This window comes from Sphaerodactylus townsendi, linkage group LG06, assembly GCF_021028975.2.
Source record: "Sphaerodactylus townsendi isolate TG3544 linkage group LG06, MPM_Stown_v2.3, whole genome shotgun sequence".
NCBI classification, from domain to species: domain Eukaryota; kingdom Metazoa; phylum Chordata; class Lepidosauria; order Squamata; family Sphaerodactylidae; genus Sphaerodactylus; species Sphaerodactylus townsendi.
Window position 1 is genome coordinate 78,745,957 of NC_059430.1, and position 15,050 is coordinate 78,761,006.

The 15,050-nt window shown below is 41.1% G+C and overlaps 1 protein-coding gene across 1 annotated transcript in view; it reads left to right on the forward strand.

The window, feature by feature from the left end:
* Positions 1-15,050, forward strand: part of TTLL8 (tubulin tyrosine ligase like 8) — a 36,829-nt gene that overhangs the window by 16,291 nt on the left and 5,488 nt on the right. Inside the window, exons 6-11 of the mRNA XM_048502470.1 lie at positions 1,625-1,753; positions 2,708-2,822; positions 5,986-6,102; positions 8,487-8,667; positions 13,275-13,423; positions 14,113-14,359. Of these exons, the coding sequence (XP_048358427.1) occupies positions 1,625-1,753; positions 2,708-2,822; positions 5,986-6,102; positions 8,487-8,667; positions 13,275-13,423; positions 14,113-14,359 (938 nt within the window). The remainder of the gene's footprint in view (positions 1-1,624; positions 1,754-2,707; positions 2,823-5,985; positions 6,103-8,486; positions 8,668-13,274; positions 13,424-14,112; positions 14,360-15,050) is intronic.

A 15,050-nucleotide genomic window follows, 5' to 3' on the forward strand; every position in this document is an offset into this window, starting at 1 on the left:
CTTCAATATTTGAAAGCAAGCCATGCACAGCCAATAGGGCTCTCCAAGCTCTTAAAATTTCTTCATCTCATACAAGTATGAGTGTCATTTTGGTTGCCTTATAACTGAATCGTATAGGGAGGTATCTCCAGTGGTGGGATTCAAATAATTTAACAACCGGTTCTAGTGGTGGGATTCAAATAATTTAACAACTGGTTGTATACAAGCACCATTTTAACTAATTCTGCTGAAGTGGTGCGAACCTGCTGAATCCCACCACTGGGTATCTCACATTCTCAAACTACTGTGTCACTGTGGCAAAAAAAAAAAAAGTTAGCTTCCCTGTCCTAATACTGAGTGGGCTGTTTGATGCTCCGGAAAGGAAATTAACCTCTTTGTCATGGCTCTGTGCTGGTGCAATGGAATATCAGGCATATATCTTATTGTCCAAGAAGCTTGCTGTGGCAGCTGAAAGGATGCCTTAACTCATGAGGGAAACTCACAAGAGTTTAAGGACAAGTATTGCAATATTGAAAGAGGGATGATAATCAGATGAGGGCACCCATTGATTCTCATCCGAAGGAAGAAGGATGAGAGTGAAGAAGACAAGACAGAGAATGTGTGACCCAAAACATGTTTAATTATCTCCCCTGTGGAATAGATCCAGCCTGTGCATGGATCACCCTATGATGGCCTCCCCGACCATAGGGAAAAATGTGCTGACCTGCATCATCACCACAGCACCCTTCTCATGGTGCCTCAATAAGCTCTTTGAGCAGGGTGCTGGGAGAAATGGCCCAGAACTTATGCCCTATATTTCTGGGCGAGTCACTGATTACTTCTGGATGGAAGAAGGTAAGTTCAGAGCAGTGACTCATGTAGAAATGTTCCTGGTAGCCTCTTCTCAAGGTGAATAGTTCTGTGATAGTTTTAGATGAAGGTTGATAGAATAACCCCAAATTAAAATGACTTTGAGTATCAAGTCCAATTAAAACATGTTGGGAGACTACAAAAATCTTGTAAGGTTTCTAGTCAAGCATGCTGCTAGAATTGAGGCAGCTGTTTGACAATGTGTGATCCAAAGGGGTGCAAAAAGGTGATACCTACTAGGCTTTTGGAAGTACTCTGTGCTTCAGTAAGGGAGAGGAAAGCTTTGGGGGAGACCTAAGTGGATGGCATGCAGGAAACACATTGGCAGGCACCACTATCACATGTTTAGCCTCTTGCTTCTGTTTCCCCAATGATGTCTCAGTCTGATACAATGTGACTGTTTAGTTGCATCAGCTATGGTAGGCAGGGTTTCCTTATTCCATAACTCTTCATCTTTAGCCAGTCTTATGAAGGAATGAAAAACTGTATTGTCAAAGGCTTCAGATCCTCTGAAGATGCCAGACACAGATGCAGGCGAAACGTCAGGAGAGAATGCTGCTGGAACATGGCCATACAGCCCGGAAACCACACAGCACACCCGAATGAAAAACTGCTTTCATTTGGCTCTTGGTTACTAGTTGTAGAGTGTTCATGAACAAATAAACAAACTGCTTTTGTCATAACACAGCAGGGAAAAAGGGCAGTTCAATAATATTGGTTGTCATTGACCATCATTTCCCACGTGGAATCATAATACATAATCTTTTTTGGCCAGTCTAGGTTGGTAAGAAATGAAGAAACTTTCTTCTATTGGACTATAAAAAGAGATGCAGTTGATTATTATAGTCTCCACAGTGATCAGATGCTCAATCATTATGCAAGAACAGGCTCCTTTACTACCAAAGTGAGTATTGTAAATACTGAAGAGGATCTTTAGATGATGACATCCTTCAGCCAGTGGGGTATAGTGGTTAGGGAAATGTCTACATTTGGAAAAATCAGGTTCAAATCCCCACTCTTCATGAAGCTCCCTGGGTGACTTAAGGCCAGGTACTCTCCTACTGCATCTCCTACTACAGTGTTTCCCCAAATATAAGACAGTGTCTTATATTAATTTTTGCTCCCAAAGATGCGCTATGTCTTATTTTCAGGGGATGTCTTATATTTCTGTATTCTGTTTGTCAGGCATGCTTCCAAACAAAAACTTTGCTATTTCTTACTTTTGGGGGATGCCTTATAGTTCGCACTTCAGCAAAACCAATACTATGTCTTATTTTCTGGGGATGTCTTATATTCGGGGAAACAGGGTATATCACAGTCTTGTGATGAATGAAATGGAGAAGTAGAGAATCATGTTCTAGGTATTTAAGCTTCTTGGAGGAAATATGAGACAAAAATCTCTTAAACTAACAAATTATCCCAACGTGGCCAATCTTGTAATCTTGTGTACCAGATTTTACAAGAACCTACTCCCTGATCATGATGGATCCAGACTACATTGGCAATTCCCAACAATTCTTTCTCTTCATTTCAGACCTCCTTCTTGTCTTTTCTCAAGGTCCCCTATTCCACGGGAACACCATTTTGTAGAGATTATTGGCTACAATGAGAGGTTGAAGGGAGGAAAGTTCTGTTGAGCTGATGGGAAATATAGTTTAGATTCAACTTGATATCATTATACTCTACTAAGTTACTTGCTTGGAGCGCATCTAGCCCACCCAGCCAAAGAATCCAACATGCCCCCTTCCCTCACACACAAAAATGTTGCTTCCTTGGAACCATATAACTATGCCTCATCTTGACTTGTATACAATGCTAAAACAGCAAATTGTAACTAATATATTTCTTTCATTTAAAGATTGGAGTTTGTTTGCACATGAGGAATTTGCCATGGTATGTGTCAGCAAACCCAAATGCTTTCTTCCCTCGATGTTATGCCATTTGCATTGATGATGAAAAATATGATTTTATCCGTAAGTTTAATTTCCTGTTTTAGTCTTAAAAATATTACATAGTTATAAATAACTGAGTATTTTATGTTTGCTGCTTAATATGTGTGCTGAATTATTTTGTTGTATGTCCCAGGGTGGGGAACCAATCAGTAAGTGTTTGGGTGGAACTTGCTATGCAAAGATGTGGTTGATAGTATTGTATTGCGAGTGGTTGATAGTATTGTATTGCAATTATGGGAGGTCCCCCAAAGGACCTCCCATAATTGTTCCCGCAATATTGGTTCCCCACCCTGGGACATGGACAATATTGGTTCCCCACTAAACATTCCCTTCTCACTGGACAGTGTGTAACAGACTTCCCTCTGTGATACACCTCTGAAGATTCCAGCCACAGATGCAGGCGAAACGTTAGAAATAAGATCCACCAGACCACGGCCACACAGCTCAGAAAACCCACCACAATCAGTTGAATCCGGCCATGAAAGCCTTCGACAATACATCCCTCTAGAGTGTTTCCAGACTAGGACCCATTATGCAGGCAACCATTCTAATAATAAATAAAATATTTTAAAAGTGTTACATTGCCATGCAATGGTATGAGTGTTTCCATATTCTGTTTTCTTGTCTTGAATTTGCTGTTTCTTCTGCGTGTTTTTAACAAATCTACACATGTTTTGCTCCCTCTAGTGGTTGATTCAATATCACACCTACTTGTATGAAGAGTAAAAACCTGCTTCATAAATCATTAGTGAAATAATATAGATTTAATATTCTTCTATATTAAATCAACCACTAGAGGGAATAAAACATGTGTGGCACTTTAAAAACTACACTGAAGAAACAGGAACTTCAGGATGAGGAAAAAAGATTGCAGAAAAGCTCCATAGCCAGGAATGGGTAGGACAGCGTAACAGCATTTCTGTGACGAGTTATTGTGTTTCACATACATTATCTCTGCAATCCAGTCCAATCTCTTTCTTTCCTTCACTACTAATTTTCCTGTGTCACTAGAAGATTTTGTTACCTCACTTGGTTCAAAAATTTCATGAACCTGTCTTATTGATTTTGTGATTTTTGCCTACTGGTGCCCAGCTTGGGGTTGAATAAGAGTGGTCACTTTTTTCCTGATATTTTTTGGGGTTGGGTTTAATAGCCCCCCAAATTTTCAACCCCCTTCCTCCCCCTATACTAGATATTGGATTTTCAGGATTTTTTCAAAACGTTTTGGGATATTAAATCAAAACCCAAAAAACATGCCTGCCTCCAAACTCAGCATGGGTCTTGGAGGCAGTAGGTGGCCATGTGGAGTTTGGAGGCAAGCACATAGTTAAACACTGGGTCCAGCCAGACTGAGCCCAGCTTTTAACAGAGGTGAAGTCTACAGTTTAAAGCTGGACCCAGCCAGGCAGAGCCTACAGTGTAATGATGAACTTGGCCTAGCCGGGTCCAGTGTTAAACTGCAGTCTCAGCCTGGCTTGGTCCAATGTTGAACTGCAGGCTCCATCTGCAAAGACCAAATGAACTATGACGTTGGTATGCACAGTTCAACGCTGAGCCTGGCCAGGCTGCGATAAGAGAGGAAGGAAGGGAGACAGGAGAGGGTTTTTTTAAAGGTAGTGGGCTAAATGGCCCTGAAAATTCTGAAAAATTCAGCATTTTTTGGGATCTGATTTTTTACTCCCTTTTATTTTTGCCTTTTCCCCCAAAGTGAAATAAACCCTGAAAAATGGCCCCATGCCTCTCCTGTTCTGACCTAGCCACAGTGATCCATGCAATGGTCACCTCCAGACTTGACTATTGTAACTCGCTTTATACTGGCCTGCCTTTGACTGTGATCCAGAAACTTAAACTGGTTCAGCATGCGGCAGCCAGGCTCCTCACCAAAACATCTAGTCGGGACTGCATTACACCGGTCCTGTACCATCTTCACTGGCTGCCCATCGAGTTCCAGATCATGTTCAAAATGTTGGTCTTAATTTTCAAGGCTATAAGTTGTCTTGGGCCTGCATATCTGAGGGACCACGTCTCCCCGTATTGCCCCGCTAGGTCCCTCCGATCCTCAGAGGAGAACCTATTGGAGGTCCCTGGCCTGAAAAATATCTGGCTGGCCTCTAAAGGGCCAGGGCTTTTATGGCCCTGGCCCCATCTGGTGGAACAGGCTCCCCAGGGAGACTAGGGCCCTGCGGGACTTACAAAGTTTCTGCAGGGTCTTCAAAATGGACCTGTTTCACCAGGCATTTGGACAGCTGGGTTGATTGTGGACCCATTACATCTAGGCCTCCTGTGGGCACAGTTAGGATGGGTGGGTTTTTATAACCATCTGCCATTGAATAGTTTCCTTTTTTAGTATTAATTGTGATTTTGCTGTTTTAATTATGATGTTTTAATGTGATACACTTGGATTAATTTATTATATTTTTATGTTCACCACCCTGAGCCCTTCAGGGGAGGGCAGTCAAAATTTTTAAATATAAATAAATTAAATATAAAAATACTGTCAAGGTATTTTTCGGGGGGTGTTGGTGTTGGTTCAGGTTACCAAATGCCCACCTTCCTGCTCATGGATTTTGTTTGCTTCCATTATATTTTTCTGAATTCATGAGTAAAACAAATATTATACCATAACAGTTCAATTCTGAACAGTTACATCCTTCTAAGTCTACTGAAATAAATGGGTTTATAATGGTAAAATGTAGGATTTCACTCCAGTGATTTCTCTATCTCGCTGGCTGCCAAAGAAACTGATTCTTGTAGCACTGCCCTAGGAGCTCCTTCCCCAATATCACATCAGAGCTAAGCTAACAAGATCTGAACCAAAGAAGCTCAGTCAGTCTGTTAAGCCATTTTATTCTTGTTGTAATCCATTATAAATGAACTAATCTTTTTTTGAGATGTTGCATATGGGTTATATTTTAAATCCATTAGAAGAATCTGACATAAGTTGCTTTGAAAAGCAGGATATAAATATTTAAGTAACAAAATAAAATAAATCCCAACCAGATTTCTGTATCCCTACCAGCCTAACCTCAATGGAACAAGCAACCAGCATTATTTTTAACTGATGTTATATGGATTTGGTGAAGGTTTCTCCAAAAGTGTATGACATCTCCTAACAGTTTGTTCTTTATTATTTGCATTATTGAATGGGACATAGTCTAAAATAATATTGTGGCCTTTGTTTTAGAGGACTTCAGGAAAACAGCAGCATTTTCCATACTGAAATGGGTTGTTGATTTGGATATGTCTGATGATCATGACCCGTCAAGTACAGAAAGCCTTGATAAAAAAGCTGGGACAACAGGTAGCATTCATATTGGTTAATCTGACATAGGTCAAAATATCAATTTGACAGAATTGGCTGAAATAGAGAAGGTCTGCCATACCATTCTTAGTAAACAAGCTGAGATACAGGCAAGTTGATTGAACATTTGTGTATCTCTACAAATCTTCATTTAGAAGTACAAAGATTTTCTCTCTTTGAGATGTAGAAATCTATAATCGCATGCACTCCAGCAACCAAAATAATAATTGTTGCTACTATCTTCAATTGCTTCGATTCAAACAAGGAGTTCCTGCCATTCACTTTGCTAGTAGGGACAATACTGTGCATGCATGCTTGGATTGCATATTGGGTGTGTCTGTGTGCGTGTGTGGGGATAGGGTGATGGTAGTGGTCAATTTTTAGCCATAGTTTTCTGCCTACCTGAGAAGTCTCTTGGCTAGATAGAGACTTCTACCCCATCTATGGCTGACCTTGTTGCTTCCATCATCTGAGTGAGGTTTAACAAGTTTACTATTAGGTAGTGATTTTAGGAGCAGTTTATTTTAGAATAAATTAATTTTGTCTTTACAAAAAACTGCTCTGTACTTAAAGGCGTCTAGAGAGGCATTCTCTAATTATTCAGGGCACCTCAGGCTGTGATGCAGCCACTAGCTTCTCAACTTTTAGAAGTGTTCACACATACAGACATAAAGCAGAGTCTTCAGACATCATCTGGAGAGCAAAAAGATGACATAATGAGTTACATCAAGTTGTAATTTAATTTCCACCAATAGAAGAAATTTGCACCAGTGGAATGGAATTTTTTTGTTTGCCTCTCCTTTTCTACCACCACCTCAAATTGTCCCTGAAGCATTGCTTCTAGTGAATCAGGAATCCTGGGACAAACATGAATGGAAAGCCCGAGGTCTGAAGTGGGAGGGGAGAATTGGTAAACATAACTTCCCTTTCCATTAGCAAACATCTGCTGCTGGATCCATCTGATATATTTTGCATTATCATGCTATCAGGTTACATAATGAAACTGCCAACATGAGTTTTCAGGAAACTACTAGCAATTCATGGACCAGTGATTAAACAATGCTCTTGATTGATCTGAGTATTCTTGGATAAGAAGTCTAGACATTCCATGTTTACCCAAACTGTTTTAAAGTGTGGAAAAGCTTCTTTTCTATCAGTACTCATTAGTCCTAATTGCAGCTATTTCTAATTGTAGTAATTTCCCTAGGTATTTCAACATCTTCTGTGGCCCTAACCAAGGAATCTTGATCACAGAAATTTGTTCAGCACAATAGCATTCTCAGAAGCCCTAAGATAACTCTCATTTAGCAAATGTTTTTTCCAACCCAAAAGAAACTTTGATTGTAACAAATTGTAAAATTTCTTTGGATGATAAAAACCCACATTCTAGAAATTTTCTTGAAAGAAAAACTAGAGATGTAAAATTTCTGAAAATTCTGAAGCCTTGGAAAAACTATCCCCCTTCCTAATTTTGCAGGGAGGAAACACTCCAGAAATTTGAGGGATGAAACTGAAATATATGTAATACTTACTTTATCATTAAACCAAAACTCATTTACAGGATTTAACAACATAAAATGCATGATTTATTACACAGCATATAGAAGTGTACTATTAGACATAGTTATGGAATTTAATTGTATAAATATATTTGTTTTCTGTAAGAAAAATTGCAAGCATATCCAGTATTTGAGAAAGAGTTGTACAGTGTTATTGCCTATGCTACCAAATTTTGTGTATCTTTAATTTTTGCAATATGAGAGGTTGGAGAAAAAAGTTGGTAAAAAACGAACTCTGTAATAAAAGACACTGCTTATGTTTCTTGGCAGTAAGCTCCACTGAGCAGACTTTAGTAGGATTCTGAGTAGATCGGCTTAGGATGACACTCTCACAAAAGTAGCAGTTAGGTATTTCCCGATAAGCAGGAAACTTAAAATTTGTTACATGTATAATCAAAAACAGCCCAATATCACAAAAATATAAAAATTGGATATTTTCAGATCTGTCACAATTCAGGTAATGAGATTTTAACAAAATGCTGCCTAGTTCTTCAATACAAAGTTATATGGCCCTCAAAGTGTTTTAAGGCCCCCTCCCATAGGTGCAGCATGGATGTGGCATTTCTACTTGCAGACACACACATGGATCTGTGTATTAACAGTGGATGCCCAAGGAAAATATCTCCGCTGAGGACTGTTCATTTTATGATATATGCATTTATATGCCACTATATTCTTCCTTCTTGATTGCATGCGAACTGCTTTCAGATGTTGTTTGAACAGTGGTTCTCCTTCTGTGGCCCCAACCAAGGAATCTTGATCACAGAAATATGTAATAATAGAAAGAGTATATATTACAGATGAATACTTGGTTGTATTTCATAGATTCTAATGAAAGTAACATTAAGGAACTTCCAGGAGAATTAATAGAAATGGCCCTCAAAGTGAGCGAAACCTACCTCCAGCAACTTGAACATGCCGATATTGATTTCGATGCAGAGAAGTCCTCAGTGCTTTCTGACACAGAATGGGATAAGTTAATTGAACAGTACTATTCCCTCATCCAGTAAGTTTTCTCTTCTGAGTGGAAGTGTTATATCTTTTGTCTTTTTTGATAATGGCATAGGGAAAGTAATCAAAAATAATAGAAGTATGGAAAAGCCAAATTAATAAAAGCCAAAAATAATAAAAAAACAAAGACCAGGAGCTGGGATTAAACAGGCTACCACTTTCTTTACAGAATGTTGTATAAATCCAGTATCAAAGAAGTAACTGTAACTCAGAATTTGCTGTTTGCAAAGAGCCACATTCACAATTACTATCAACTGAAACAGACACAATTTACTATCACAATTACATTTACTATTCACAATTACTATCAACTGAAACAGACACATCCTTGGAATGAAGCTTACACCTCAGGGCAGAGGCGTATGGCCTATAAAGAACATGGGGTCACTATGTTCCCGAGCGCACGCCTTTGTGTTATGTGTGGGGTGCCTGGCGAAACAGCAACTAAACATTGTGTGCCTCAGCCGCACACCACTGAGCCCTGCTCCTGCAGGGAGGTGGAGTGGGATGGGGCATGGCTGTGGGTGGCCGCAGCACCCACCTGGGCCACCTGCAACCTCCAAGCCCCATCCCTGGCCTCCGTACAGGCCAGATTTTGCCCTCCCCAGGCCCTGGAGACAACAGGAGCCGGCTTGCAGCGAGGCATTGAGAGGGGCACTCATTCCAAGCCCCGCCCCTCTGCCCTGAGCCTCATCTCCAAGTACACAGGGTGGGGGGCCCCGGAGGAGGTGTTGACCCCAGGCACCATTTCCCCTCAATACGCTTCTGCTTCAAGGAGGCTTGCATCTTACTCATTCTTCCAGTGTCAGTTGTTTCAAGTTGGAACCACCTGTCAGCCACATTCCCTGCTGGGCAGGCACTTTGTCCACTTGCCTGAAACATGGGATATGTGCCACAATGGGGAACAGTCCTCAGATGAGCCACAAATATCATATTTAAGAGCCCAACCCACTGAGTATCACTACTCTAAGCCATCCACTAGAGATGCCAAGGAAGATTGGGGTGGACATCCAACCAAGTTTTTTCCATGGCATAACACTGCTCATCCCTGAACTTTTCCTCCTGCAGGGAGGTATGCTATTTTATGGAGCTATCTGCAACATTGTTGGATGTACCATATCTTTGCCACCATATAGAGAGTCTCCCTGGCAACTTCCCTGCCTTTCCACAACAGTGGTGTTATTCTTCATTGACACTAGTCTTTTGGCCAGAGGAAGGCATCCGTCTCATGGTCCCATGCATTTTCCTAAGTAAAATACTCTATTTCTTAGGATCAGCACTTGGGATATTAATATTCTAGCTCCGAGGGAGAAGTGAGGGAGATGCTTTGGGCCTTCAGATATCATTCTTTGCTGCCTTTTCTGCTTTTGTGATTGAAAATGTTGCAAAACCAGGTAATAGAACAGGGAAAACAGCCTTAGGAGCACTGTTCAGCAGCTTTTGGGAGAGGTGTGTTAGGGCAGACGGGTTCTTTCTCCTCTCGGGGCCCTGGGATCGCTTGATGGTGGTGTATGGCCAGGGCAATAACCCGTTTCCCCTAGAGCAGGGGTCGGGAACCCGTGGCTCGCGAGCCGCATGCGGCTCTTCCGCTGCTGTTCTGCGGCTCCATGAGCCGAGCCGCGGGTCCCATCTTCACCCGCCCTGCAAGGAGCAGGGCGGGTGCTTCACTTGCCCGGCGGCCGGCCAGGCCGAGCCGCCGGGATCCTCTTCACCCACCCTGCAAGGAGCAGGGCGGGCGCTTCACTCGCCCGGCGGCCGGCCAGGCCGAGCCGCCGGGACCCTCTTCCCCCGCCTGCCATTTTAATCTGATTAGCAGTGGGCACAGGTAGCTGGGCCCACCCACCCTAAAGAGGGACCCCTTCTCTCCTTTCCTCTTGGATCCATTCTTCTACCAGGAGCCTGATAAGATTTATTTGTACTTTTTAAGCACGGCCACCCTTTATTCTTTAGGCAGTGGCCCCAGAGACTGGCATATCTCGGCATCTTTGCTTCCCCTTCACGCCAGGTTTGCTTAGGAGCCGTGGAGTTTCAAGCAAGGCCGTGACGTTCCGTCGTCCCGACCCTCTTAGTTCTAAGGCAGGATCGCCTCTTCGTGACTTCACCCGACTTTTCCTGGTGCCTTAGAAGGCTCAGTTGGATGACTGTGGTGCCCTGAATAGGTATTGATTGAGGCTGTTTCAAGGCCCTTGCCCCCCCCCCAAAGGTTTTCACGCCCCTCCCCACAAGCCTTGGGAGAGAAGCAAGTGATGGCGCCCAAGTTGCTGGCTGTAGAACTTGTCCCGTTTCTCGTCCATTACAGGCGGACGGAAACTATAGTGAGGATGCAGATCTAGCGCGCGGGCCGAAAATCAGCAGGTGTTGTGTCATTTGCAAGGGTTTGTTTTGGGGTGGGGGAGGGATACGGTAGTCATCAGTGCTGGAGAGGGAAGGCACGTGTCGGTTGGACGGGAAACTGTTGAAAGAGAGAGATCAAACTGTTTCTCCTGTGCTGGTGACTATTGGGGAAAACTTTTGTCAATAAAACAAACATTCCTTGCAGGGCGGGCGCTTCACTCGCCCGGCGGCCGGCCAGGCCGAGCCGCCGGGCCCATCTACTCCTGCCCTGTAGGGGGGGGGTGAGCGGGCGGTGGGGGCGCGAGCGAGCAAGTGGGCGGGGGAGCGGGGGAGGGTGAGCCAAATGGCTCTTTGAGGGGAAAAGGTTCCCGACCCCTGCCCTAGAGGACACTATTCCAGATGGACTGGCTGACCTGCAGAAGTGGATTGCGTCCCTGTGCGCCACCTGGCGGATTGTACAGCACTCACTAGCTAAAGCTAATGGGGCTCATTTGACATAGTGACCTCACTAGCTAAAGCTAATGGGGCTCATTTGACATAGTGACCATTCAGAAACTTCAAATTTAAATTTTAATGCAGTTATAGACCAATAAAAACCACACATTACTAATGAAAAATAACATTATTGTGTAACATTAGAGCAGTTTCATTTCAAGGCAGTCAATAATTACAATTAAAATTTAGATTAGGTATTCAAGAAATAGGGTACTTCACACAACTCATCTGAGGTTTCAGTATTCCTCTGAAAATTGCAACCTACAAACTTTGTAAACCAAAGCACAAAATATTAAGACTTGGCATGAAATCTGAGAGTTCTCATCAGAAAAGAAGCCAGTCAAGACTTGCCTTTTTCAGACTGACCCAGGAATTTTTGTAATAATGGATGAATGAACTTGGTGCATGCCTCATTAAAATGTGGACAATGAAAAAATACTTGCTCCGTTGATTTCACTTCACCTGACTGATATGGGCACAATCTTTCTGAGTAAAGAGCAATTCTAAATCGCCCCACCAGGATTACTGTGGGAAGTGCCGAATACCTGGCCAAAGTAAATGTTCTTGTAAGGTTATTAATGTCCCGTGAGGATAAATACACAGCCTGAATAAGTGTGTATCTGATATTTACAGGGGTCTTGAAGCTGGGTGACCTCAAGATATTGGTATTCTGTATCTTCCACTCTTTGTTTAACTTACCAAAAGCACACAGAGTTTCCAAATGGGATCTCCACATTTTGAATTAGGTCCAGAAGACTTCAACCATCACAATTTTATTGAAGCTTTTTGAATATTGTGCCCTGATCTAGATAGGCCAAGCAAGTCTGGAAGCTAAGCAGGGTTGGCCTTGTTCAGAATTTGGATGGGAAACCAAACCACCAAGAAATACCATGTCTATGAAAAGGCATGGAAAGGCAAACCAGCTCTGAATGTCCGGTCCCTTGAAAACCTATCAGCAGTGCTTGATGGCAAAAAGAAAAAATTAATTGGTTTTCTAAAGTATACTTTATTCTGCTTTGCTTTTTGGGTGGACATTACTTTTTGGCTCAACATCACCTCTAATTATTACATCCAATTTATGGTATCTTAGTTCGCTAACTGAGAAATCTAGTTTATGTAATATATGGTTTCAATTTCATTTTTCTTTAATTTCTTTAATTTTATTTTGTTGCCTTTTTCATGCTATGTACTATATTCTATTAATGTCATTGTCTTTTATATCACTGTACCCCACCTTGCACTTCAGTGAGTAAGGTGGATAAACACACACAGACTGCTCAAAATGCATAATTAATTATCCATGTTACTCCTTTACAGCTTTAACTTCACACAGTATGAATTAGACCCTATCGATTTTCCTACTCAATCTTTTCCTGTTCCCTCTTCCTTCCCCTGTTCATATAACTATTGTCCACATAAATCCCACAATCTCCAACACAACCTTTTCACTTTTCAAAAGGGCCTCCTCCTTCTTTCATCAATAGAAAAGCTGGAAGCATACAGTGCAGTACATGGTGTCTTCACTGCATGATTATGAGTGAAATCAAAATTCAGATCTATAATAGATCCAAGTAATGGATGTTAAATCAATGAAAAGAGAACCCAAGTGTGTGTTCCAGTAAAACATTATCAAATATCACTTTTGGAGAATATTTTAAAAGTTAGTTTATTCAGAATTTTCCCTTCTATTAATTCACAAACTTCTTGCTTGAAAAAACTAACGTTTAATTTTCAGCTGCCTTAACTATTTTAATATTTTTCGGTTGTTTGCAGTGAGGGTGCAGTGATTTGCAATGCAGGAAGCTATTTCATTCAGTGTCAAAAGATCTTGCATAAAATCATGCTAGCAAACCCTCAGCATGATATTGATGGTCTCCACAACATCTGGATTATCAAACCTGGAGCAAAATCTCGTGGCAGAGGTAGGCAAACAGTTTTTTCTCTTATGCTTCTACACTATGGTTGTTCTTCATTTGGAATTGGTAAAGAAATGAACGTGTCCCTTATCCATGATATCATCTCAATCCAAATCAGAACCTTACACAGCTGCTATTTAGAAAGAAGATGCTTAGGAGCTTCAAACATAGCACATAAGTACATAGGAACAAATGATGTGCCCTGCTGGCTAAGACCAATGGTCCATCTAGTCCAGCCTATTGGTTTACACAGTAACTAACCAGTTGTCCTGAAGGATGAACTAACAGGAAACCCTTTGCACTGGGTTTCAGAGGTTTATTACCTCTGACTATGGGGATTCCTTTTAGACTTTAGGACTGGCAGTCATTGATTGACTTTTCTTCCATGAACCTAATCTCCAGCTAAAGTGATTTAAGTTAGTGGTTCATCACCACATCTGTTGGTGGAAAATGCCACAATTTTAATTACTTTTTGAGAGAAAAAGGACCTCCATTTGCCTATCCTGAAACTATTGCTCATGAATTTCATTGTGTACCACCAGATTCCAATATTATGGGAGAGGAAGAAAAGCTTCTCTATATCCATTTTCTCCACCATATGCAACTTCCATTCAGTTAGCTCTTCATTTTTTTCTTAGAGTACATTTTGATTTAGATATTAACATGCTTGTTCTCATGTTTTTTTCTTCTTCCAGAAATAGTATGTAAGAAACGACTACAGGATATTCTAAAACTGGTTGAACCAACTGATCAGTTTCCAATAAAGGATCATAAATGGGTGGTCCAAAAGTACATTGAGTCACCACTATTGATTTATGATACAAAGTTTGATATTAGGCAATGGTTTCTTGTCACAGACTGGAATCCTTTGACTGTATGGTTCTACAAAGAAAGCTATCTGAGATTTTCCACTCAGCGTTTTTCCTTGAACGATCTACACAGGTAACTGAGAAAAGTGTGAGTGTGTATGAGGAGAAGGAATTTTTAAAAAATTCATTTGAAATAATTGTGAGGCAAAATCTTCTTTTTGCTTGCCACAGGGCTGCCATTATAAAAAAAATTACAACTTAATATGCTATTTGGTTTTAGTGTCTGAGCCCATGGAAATTGATGGTCTTAGATTGGAATGGTGAATAGGATTGCAATGTACTTTAGTGTGAACAGAATTTGTGAATAGGATTGCAATGTACTTTAGTGTGAACTGGATTGTAACAGAGGAAAGTTAAAAGATTGATCTTGTTTATCTGAAGAGTGCACATAATGTTATTTCAGTGGTTTGCTAAAATCTCAGCTTTAACTCCTTATAACTTATCTCCAACTGGAACAATGACCGAGTGCATGTCGTCTCATTCAACTTCTTCTAAGCATAAATGATGCAACAAATGAAACTGATTCAACCTGGTTATCCAGTTTGGATCAGACTCTTGCCCACATTTGCCTCATTTGTGAAGGATTTTTAATCCCCCTTTTATGTGTGAGAAACTGATCCATACACAAATCAGTTTAACAACAAAGCATATTAGAAAATAATGTAGATACTAGGAAATGAAGACATATACAATAATCTTTTATGATACAAGAATTTCCGCATCCCTTAATTTTACATCACAGAGCAATTTTAAAACAGGTCTCC